Below are 10,453 nucleotides of genomic sequence, written 5' to 3'. Positions count from 1 at the left end.
AATGTCCAAGAATGTCAGAACATTCAAGAACTTTCAGATCGTTCAAGGACATTTAGAATATTCAAGAACTTTTAGAACATTCAAGAACGCTCTTGAACGTTGAGAACATTCAAGAACTTTCAGAACATTCAAGAACATTGGAACGTTCAAGAACGTTGAGACGACGTTGCTAAGAGAGCAGAACGTTCAAGAAAGTTCAGAACGTTCAAGAATATTCATAACATTCAAGAACGTCAGAACATTCAAAAATGTTTAGAACGTTCAAGAATGTTTTGAACATTCAACATTAAGAAGAACGTTCAAAAACGTTCTACACCATCTTTGGGTTCAGAACGTTCACAGACTCTGAACCAGACTCATTAAAACCAACACATTGTTTTCATTAAACAATGTGTTTAATCATGTTTCAACCACGAACAAACATGACTACAACTGGATCTATAACACACACTCCACACTCCACACCAGGACCAGGACAGGACCAGGACCAGGACCAGGACCAGGGACCAGGACCAGGACCAGGACTTCTGTGAAATGTAAGGATACACTACATTGTCCACTCACTGTCAAATGTGCTGAGTCACAGTTTGGAGGAAGCGGAACAGGAAACTGTCGACTGACTGACTTTTGTTCAGACACTTGAGGAAAATCATAGTGTTAATCCAGCGACTGTGACAGCGATGACAGTGGGATTAACATGTGTCAGTTAACACAACGCCAGGCTTTTGTTGTCAGAGCTGTGTGTGTGTGTTTGTTGTTTGTTGTTTTGTTTTTTTTGACTGTTGAATCTTGTGGTTTGACTGAGATTAAACTGTTAGCAGTGTTTGATCTCACTCTGGTTTGTAAATGTGATGATGGAGAGAAATAGAAACATGTTTCCAAATATTTATATTTATCAGAGGACTCAGCTGAGGCAGGAAACACACACACACACACACACACACACACACACACACACACACACACACACACACACACACAAATGTAGTAGTGATTCAAGACGTGGACAGAAAAGACGAGGAGACAGACCACGTTCACACAGAACAGGAAACTGAAGTTTGTAAACCACTCACTCTCCCACACCAAAGTTCATAGAGAAAATCAGTGATTTTAGCTTTCAGGGACACAGGAGCTGCTGGTCTACTGCTGCCTCGTGTGGTCACTTTGTGTCACTGAAGTAAATTCAAATGCAGGATTTTTAATGCCAAATGAACAAAATAAGACATTTGAACTTAGTGATGGAGGCATCAGTGGATCAACAACTCCCTGTGTGCTGTGATGTTAAAATCACTGATTTTCTCTATGGGGTTTGGTGTGGAGGAGTAAAGTTGTAAAACTCACCAGTCGCTGCCAGGATCCTTTGGCTCTTGTCGTCAGTGCAGTAGTCAGACATCAGATGCTCCTGTGAACCAGAACCAGGCCATTCAGAAACAACAGGAGCCGAACCAGAGCAGAGCAAAGACAGGGTCCCGCGCCGGGACCACAACCGAGCGCGAGCCACCGGAGCAGGCCCAGCCTCCCCCCCGCCTGACCCCTGACCTCCAGGTAACATGGTGTCACTGTGACTGTGGTGAAACGAGCTGCTGAAGACGTTGCTTTGTTTATGATACAATAAATGACATCATCTGTGTATCGATGGTCTCATATTTCCCATGATCCTCTGCAGGAAGTGAAGGTCGAAAATCCCAGATCCAAACATTTGTCCGGAAGACAGAAGGTGAAAAGTGGAATCAGCCAATCAGAGCAAGCCGCTGAGACTCCACCCCTCTGACCTCCATCTTTTTTTCCTCTCACAGTGAGATGTCAAATGTTGAGGAACCACAGTCCAGCTTCTCATCTGGACACACGGGTCAAAGGTCAGCTGGAAGAAAATAATCCATTCAGAGAAAGTAACGTTTCAATGTTTCCATTGCCTTTAAAGTGAGAGGATTCTTCAGAAACCTGTGAGTAAATAACAACAAAACTTTAGTCAACAACAAAGCAAACAACAACAGAACTTTACTAAACAATAACAAGTACAACAAGTTTAGTTTGTCTCTTCTTCAACTCTACTTTATCTCTTCTTTGTCTATTTGACTCTTCTTTGGTTCTTCTTTGTCTCTTCTTTTTCTCTTTGACTCTTCGACTCTTCTTTGACTCTTCTTTTTTGTCTCTTCTTTGACTTTTCTTTGACTCTTCTTTGTCTCTTCGTTGTCTCTTCTTTTTTGTGTCTTCTTTGACTTTTCTTTGACTCTTCTTTGTCTCTTCGTTGACTCTTCTTTTTTGTCTCTTCTTTGACTCTTTGTCTCTTCGTTGACTCTTCTTTGTAACTTTCTTTGACTCTTCTTTTTTGTCTCTTCTTTGACTCTCCTTGTCTCTTCTTTGACTCTTCTTTGTCTCTTCATTGACTCTTCTTTATCTCTTCTTTGACTCTTCTTTTTTCTCTTCTTTGACTCTTCTTTTTTGACTCTTCTTTGTCTCTTCTTTGACTCTTCTTTGACTCTTCTTTGTCTCTTCTTTGACTCTTCTTTTTTGTCTCTTCTTTGACTCTTCTTTGACTCTTCTTTGTCTCTTCTTTGACTCTTCTTTTTTGTCTCTTCTTTGACTCTTCTTTGTCTCTTCGTTGACTCTTCTTTGTCTCTTCTTTGACTCTTCTTTTTTGTCTCTTCTTTGACTCTTCAACTCTTTCTTTTCTCTTCTTTGACTCTTCTTTGTCTCCTTTTTGACTCTTCTTTGTCTCTTCTTTGACTCTTCAACTCTTTCTTGTCTCTTCTTTGGCTGTCTATTCGTTGACTCTTCAACTTTTCTTTCTCTTCTTTGTCTCTTCTTTGACTCTTCTTTGTCTCTTCTTAGACTCTTCTTTGTCTCTTCTTTGACTCTTCTTTTTTGTCTCTTCTTTGACTCTTCAACTCTTTCTTTTCTCTTCTTTGACCCTTCTTTGTCTCCTTTTTGACTCTTCTTTGTCTCTTCTTTGACTCTTCAACTCTTTCTTGTCTCTTCTTTGGCTGTCTATTCGTTGACTCTTCAACTTTTCTTTCTCTTCTTTGTCTCTTCTTAGACTCTTCTTTGACTCCTCAACTCCACTTTATCTCTTCTTTGTCTCTTTGACTCTTCTTTGGTTCTTCTTTGTCTCTTTTTTGTCTCTTCTTTGGTTCTTCTTTGTCTCTTCTTTTTCTCTTTGACTCTTCGTTATCTCTTCTTTGACTCTTCTCTTTTGTCTCTTCTTTGACTCTTTTTGTCTCTTCATTGACTCTTCTTTGTCTCTTCTTTGACTCTTCTTTTTTGTCTCTTCTTTGTCTCTTCTTTGTCTCTTCTTTGTCTCTTCGTTGACTGTTCTTTGACTCTTCTTTTTTGTCTCTTCATTGACTCTTTGTCTCTTCGTTGACTCTTCTTTGTCTCTTCTTTGACTCTTCTTTTTTGTCTCTTCTTTGACTCTTCAACTCTTTCTTGTCTCTTCTTTGACTCTGTCTATTCTTTGACTTCAACTTTTCTTTCTCTTCTTTGACTCTTCTTTGTCTCTTCTTAGACTCTTCTTTGTCTCTTCTTTGACTCTTCTTTGACTCTTCAACTCTTTCTTTTCTCTTCTTTGACCCTTCTTTGTCTCCTTTTTGACTCTTCTTTGTCTCTTCTTTGACTCTTCAACTCTTTCTTGTCTCTTCTTTGGCTGTCTATTCGTTGACTCTTCAACTTTTCTTTCTCTTCTTTGTCTCTTCTTAGACTCTTCTTTGACTCCTCAACTCCACTTTATCTCTTCTTTGTCTCTTTGACTCTTTTTTGGTTCTTCTTTGTCTCTTTTTTGTCTCTTCTTTGGTTCTTCTTTGTCTCTTCTTTTTCTCTTTGACTCTTCTTTATCTCTTCTTTGACTCTTCTCTTTTGTCTCTTCTTTGACTCTTTTTGTCTCTTCATTGACTCTTCTTTGTCTCTTCTTTGACTCTTCTTTTTTGTCTCTTCTTTGTCTCTTCTTTGTCTCTTCGTTGACTCTTCTTTGTCTCTTCTTTTTAACTCTTCTTTGACTGTTCTTTGACTCTTCTTTTTTGTCTCTTCATTGACTCTTTGTCTCTTCGTTGACTCTTCTTTGTCTCTTCTTTGACTCTTCTTTTTTGTCTCTTCTTTGACTCTTCAACTCTTTCTTTTCTCTTCTTTGACTCTTCTTTGTCTCCTTTTTGACTCTTCTTTGTCTCTTCTTTGACTCTTCAACTCTTTCTTGTCTCTTCTTTGACTCTGTCTATTCTTTGACTTCAACTTTTCTTTCTCTTCTTTGTCTCTCCTTTGACTCTCCTTTGTCTGTTCTTTGTCTTTTCTTTGACTCTTCTTTGTCTCTTCTTAGACTCTTCTTTGACTCTTCAACTCCACTTTATCTCTTCTTTGTCTCTTTGACTCTTCTTTGGTTCTTCTTTGTCTCTTTTTTGTCTCTTCTTTGGTTCTTCTTTGTCTCTTATTTTTCTCTTTGACTCTTCTTTATCTCTTCTTTGACTCTTCTTTTTTGTCTCTTCGTTGACTCTTCTTTGACTCTTCTTTGACTCTTATTTGTCTCTTCTTTGACTCTTCATTGACTCTTCAACTCTTCTTTGACTCTACTTTTTTGTCTCTTCGTTGACTCTTTGTCTCTTCTTTGACTCTACTTTGACTCTTCTTTGTCTTCCTTGACTCTTCCTTGACTCTTCCTTGACTCTTCAACTTCTTTGTAACTTCTTTGACTTCTTTGACTTCTTCACTGGGCTGATGTTTATCTTTAGATGTTTCTGTTCTGACTGAATAGTCTGAACCACAGAGACAAAATGTCCAGCGGTGGAGTTGTTATTGTCTCAGTTCCAGATGGTGAAACCTGAAGCTCGAGGAGACCATCATTCATTCATTCATTCATTCATTCATTCATTCATTCATCAGCTGCCGCTTTAAATATCAGTGTCCATCTTTTTTCACCTCTCTGGTGAAATGAGAAACTGTGTGTCCGTTTGTGTGTGCGTATGTGTGAGTGTAGACGACCACAGCTGTTGTCCAACTGTTCACATGAACACAAACAGAAAGTCTCTGAGATACACACACTGATCTGGTTTAATCTGTAATCTGGATCAGATCCAGATGAAACTTCTTTAATTGTCTTTAAACAAATGAATAATTTAGAATTAAGTCAGATTTTTACTCAGAATAATCCTGATCTTTACTGAAAACAGTTTAAACAGTCTAAACCTGGGATTATAGTATATGATCTAATCTGGTTTCAGAATCTGTGTTTTGATCAGATGCAGGATTTAGGATGTCATCAGGTGACTTCAGAAGAACTGAGTCCAGAATGCAGCAGAATCACATGACTTTCCAGGCTCCGGCCACTGAGGAAACAACCAGGTGGTTTGTTTCAATCAGCGACGCTGAATCTGCTCTGATGAGGAATGTAACCAGATCCTGAGATTAGAACCCGAGGAACTCTCTGATCCACGGCAGAGGGTCTTCAGGGAACCAGGGGAGAATGATGGCGACATTCCGGAGATTCTGAAGATTCTGAAGATTCTGATTAACTGTCTGTTAATCTTATATAATTCAGAGGGATTCAGAAAAATGAAGAATAATTTGAGCTCTTCCTTAGATCCACGGTTTTCAGATTAACAAATATTGTCTAATAAACTAATACATTATTTTTGTTTTAAAATCAGGATTAACTCTGTCCACATATTGCAGATTAAGAAAAGTAATATTTAAACTAATACATTTTTTCTCTTTAAAAACAGGATTAACTTCAATCTTTTGAGACTTTTGTCCACAAATTCCAGATGAAAAAAAGGTATTGAATTAGTCCGGGATTAATCCAGACTTTTAGAGACATTTGTTATTTGATATTATGAATCTTATATTTTGAACTAATAATTTGTTTCCAAAATTCAGGATTCATTTAGACTTTTGGAGACTTTTGTCTACAAATTCCAGATTAAGAAGATAGTTTTTAAAATATATACCTTTTGTTTTTTATCTTTAAATACCCGTATTAACACGATCTTGACACCAGGATTTATTCAGATTTATAAACATTTTTTTTATTTAACAACTAATTCATTTTGTCTTCAAAACCATGCACTCAGGATTAAGTCAGACCTTTGTTCATGAAGTAAAACCTGGAGGTGAGGATTAAATCTCAAACCCTTCAGCAGTTTCTCCTGAACATACTGAGGCTCTGTCAGTCTGCAGGTCAGAGGTCATCTGCTGTGTCCTGATAACTTCAGGTAAAAATGTTTCCTTTGAAGTGAAGATGTAAATCTATGGTGGTCTGGTTTAGATCCCTGACTCGTTTTGGTTTTGTGTTTTAACGACAGGAAGTTTTAAATATTACAATTCTGCAATTCAGCGGCTGAAGATCATCTGAAGCTCAGTCAGATGTTTGTCAACTAGGAATCACAAACCTGCAGAGATGAGATGAAGAATCGTTTCTCCTCAGGTTCCACTGTCATCTGCAGCTCTGTCACACATCTGTGAGTCCAGGATCAGGACCAGGATCAGGATCAGGACCAGGACCAGGATCGGGATCAGGATCAGGATCAGGATCAGGATCAGGATCAGGATCAGGATCAGGATCAGGATCAGGACCAGGTCTCAGCCCACAGCGCAAAGAAGATGCTCCTGTAGCTCCAGCAAACCAGTGAACCCTGATCCTCAACTGACAGGAAGACCAGAACCTGCGATCTGGTTTCTGCTCACGCTGCCACTGACTCTGTCTGTGTGACGCTCTGCATTAGCCTGGAATACTGTGTGTGTGTTCAGGCTTGTTCTTTTTCCAGCCTCATTCCTCTTCCTTCCTCTCTCACTCTGCTGCACTCAAAGCGTTTCTCCTTTATACTCTTTCCTACTGGAACTGTGCGTGTGTGTGTGTGTGTGTCCTCAGGGAGAAAGGAGGCGTCTCTTCTAAAACTGAAGAAACCCCCCCTCGCTTCTCTCTCCCTCTTTCCTCACCCCTCTCTTATATTTACATGCTACTGTACCTCTCTCTCTCTCCCCTGTTACCACGGCAGCAAGTCTCAGTCAAGGTTCAGTCCCCGCATGCTCAGCTTCACTGAGCCTTGGCAAATTAAAAGCTCTTTTTCCATTTATCTCACTTTCCTTTTCTCCATTCTTTCCATGTACCTCACACACGCACGCACGCACGCACACACACACACACACACACACACACACACACACACACACACACACACACACACACACACACACACACACACACACACACACAGAAACTTTATTGGCTGTTTTACAAATCAGGCGATTACTGACATGCTTCAGCCTCCGAGCTGTTTTTACTGTGTGTCTGTGTCACGCACACGCATGCATACACGCACGCACGCACGCACACACACACACACACACACACACACACACACACACACACACACACACACACACACACACACACACACTTTGGACAGGTATTGTGTCCACTAGAGGGCAGAGAAGGGTACAGTTTGGACAGTGGACAGTGTGGTTCTCAGCGTCCCCCACTGGACATTTCAGTGCAGGACATCCAACAAAGACACCTGAGGGCAGAAGAAGTGAATGAACGGGTTAATTTTCCCAATATGTCCCAAGAACAATTCTGGATCCTTGATAAATGGAATGATTTATGAGGGGAGGATGGATGTCCTCTCATAAGCTGCAGTCGTCTCATGAGCTGCAGCTGCTTATCACACAGTTGTGTTGCACTACCACCTAGTGGCATCCATGAAAACTACAGGAAAGTATGGCACAAAGAGGAGAGTACATGAGGAAAGTGGTAAGGAAAGGAGGGAGGAGATGAGAGGAATATTCGCTGCGGCACGTCTCAGCAGCGTCCCAGAAGCGGCTCGCCTCGCTGCAGTTCTATTTTCGCCGTTGCAGCTGCTGAGTCGCGTCAAGCTCAACAGAGCAGATCGCACCAGACAGCAAGTCCGACACAGAATCAAAGTAAAATACTGCCCCCCTTCCCTGTCACACATCTGTGAGTCCAGGATCAGGACCAGGAGCAGGAGCAGGATCAGGACCTTCCTCTCTCCTTTAACAGCCCAGGGCGTTATGATCGGTCATCACGAAAATTTGTTATCTGAAGTAGCCACAGCTGTTCACGATCTCTCCGCTAACCTAGCATCCTTTGTTTAACAATCATCAACCAGTCATTCGCCTGCTAACGCTACACCTAGCCTAGTGGCTACTTTCGCTCCCATTTCCGCTACTGTGTCGTGTTGTTAGCAGAGCTACAGCTAACAGCGGCTACACATTGAGAACCGAACTCAGCACTGAGCACTGAAAGGGAAACAGAAAGAGACGCTCTTGCTCGTATTGCTCCACACCATGAACTGCCTGCAATCAGACGCAGCTGAGCGGGAGTGCTTTTATTGACTTTAACAAATTAAGTTTTACCATTTTACCATTTTTTAACATCAAAAAATACAAATAAACAAATAATACGTCCCCGTTCCGGAACGTTATTCCAGCAAGATAGGTAAATGTTCCAGTTTCTTGTTCCAGTGTTCCTTAGTGTTCAACCTCTAACCAACTACCTATCCCACCGACAGTGCTAAGATAGCTTTTCTAGTCAATTTACTCTCTGGTAGAGCCGCGCAATGGGCTACCGCGGTGTTAAACAAACCCACTCTGTCTTCAGTCACATTTAACGCCTTCTCCAGTGACTTACGGAGGGTTTTCGATCACTCATCTCAGAGTAACGATGCCTCTACCAGACTAATCAATTTAAAACAAGCAAATTCATCAGTGGCAGATTATTCTATCGAATTTCGTATCCGAGCAGCTGAGAGTGGCTGGAACGATCCTGAGCAATATTTTTTCAAAATTTAAAAGACGAACTGGCTTGTGAAGAATTTCACACTCAAGACTCACTTATAGACCTCACTATCCATCTAGACAACAGACTTCGAGGGAGACCGTGTTAGAAAAGACGTTTCTCACTCTCACCACCCTTCACCTCTAAACATACACCCGCTAGTCACCAACCCACATTCTCGTCACCCACTACACTCCTCACTTTAGTTCAGAACCCATGCAGCTGGGCCGGGCTCGCCTCACTCCAGCGTAGAGACAACGCCGACTGAAGGCTGAAGGCTGAAGCCTGCGTCTACTGTGGACTCCCAGGTCATCTCCTCGTCTCTTGTCCAGCTCGCCCAAAAGACTGAGCCATGTCCTGCTCATCTCCCAGACAAATCACTTTGGCTGTTCTGATTCTCTGGGCACAACAGTCTATCTCCCTCTCGTTCCTCATTGACTCTTGCGCCGACGAGTCCTTCATCGACCAGCGAGGCAGGAATTCCAACCATCCTCCTCCCAAAACTTAAAATCATCTCGGACCTGGACGGAAAGACTCTGGCTGAAGTAACACAACAGACCGAGCCCATCACCATCATCCTGTCCGGCAACCACCACGAAACCCTCCAGCTGTTCCTGATTCCCTCCTCCTCGGCTCCGGACGTGTTGGGTTTGCCTTGGCTGGCTCGTCACTACCCCCAGTTTGACTGGACCAATGCTGGAGCACTCATTGCCTGTCTTCACTGTCTTCCCTCAGTGAATACCACGACCTCGCTGAGGTGTTTTTGAAACACCATGCTCTCTCTCTACCACCTCACCGCCCCTACGATTGTGGCATAGTCTTGCTTCCTGGTGCCACTATTCCATCCAAGAGACTCTATAACCTCTCCCGCACAGAACGACAAAGCATGGAAGATTACATAAACCAATCCCTGACTGCTGGCCTTATCCGTCCCTCCTCTTCTCAAGTCGGTGCTGGCTTCTTCTTCTTCTCCGGCCTTGCATCGACTACAGAGGATTGAACGAAATCACGGTCAGAAACCGTTATGCCTTGCCCCTGCTCGATGCCGCTTTCAGTCCCCTCAACAAGGCCAAAGTATTTTCCAAGCTCGACCTCCGAAACGCCTACCACCTCGTCCGAATTCGTGAGGGGGACGACTGGAAGACGGCCTTCAACACTCCGATTGGACATTTCGAGTACTTGGTCATGTCATTTGGTCTAACCAACGCCCCCGCCGTTTTTCAACACTTGGTTAATAACATTCTGTGCGACATGCTGGACAGGTTCCTCTTCGTCTACCTCCACGACATCCTCATATTCTCAGAGACGGAGGAACCTGTCCAGCATGTTCGCTTAGTGTTGCAACGCCTACTGGAAAACAGACTGTTCGTTAAAGCTGAGAAGTGTTTCTTACGCTCCCAGTCCGTCCCCTTTTTGGGGTTCATCGTGGAACAAGGCAAGCTCTCACCAGATCCTGCCAAGATCAGCGCGGTCAGAGACTGGCCCACACCTTCCAGTCAAAAACAACTCCAACACTTCTAGGGCTTTGCAAACTTCTACCGACGCTTCATCAGAAATTACAGCAAAGTGGCCGAACCCCTGACACTCATCCCTCAAGATGTTCCTGTGGTCCAGTGAGGCCGAATCTGCCTTCTTGCACCTCAAAAAACTGTTCACCTCCGCTCCGCACGATCCTGT

At 42.5% G+C, this 10,453-nt stretch overlaps 1 protein-coding gene across 1 annotated transcript in view; it reads right to left on the bottom strand.

The window, feature by feature from the left end:
• Positions 1-6,480, bottom strand: part of dipk1c (divergent protein kinase domain 1C) — a 20,042-nt gene extending 13,562 nt beyond the window's left edge. The window contains 8 exon segments of the mRNA XM_083901949.1: positions 1,342-1,350; positions 1,352-1,393; positions 1,396-1,436; positions 1,439-1,465; positions 1,468-1,491; positions 1,494-1,519; positions 1,521-1,941; positions 6,372-6,480. Of these exon segments, the coding sequence (XP_083758075.1) occupies positions 1,342-1,350; positions 1,352-1,393; positions 1,396-1,436; positions 1,439-1,465; positions 1,468-1,491; positions 1,494-1,519; positions 1,521-1,552 (201 nt within the window). The 5' untranslated portion in view covers positions 1,553-1,941; positions 6,372-6,480.
• Between the last annotated feature and the right edge of the window lie 3,973 nt (positions 6,481-10,453).

Source organism: Microchirus variegatus (assembly GCF_963457635.1).
Source record: "Microchirus variegatus genome assembly, chromosome: 15".
Taxonomy (NCBI): Eukaryota; Metazoa; Chordata; class Actinopteri; order Pleuronectiformes; family Soleidae; genus Microchirus; species Microchirus variegatus.
This window is presented reverse-complemented; position numbering and strand designations above follow the sequence as displayed.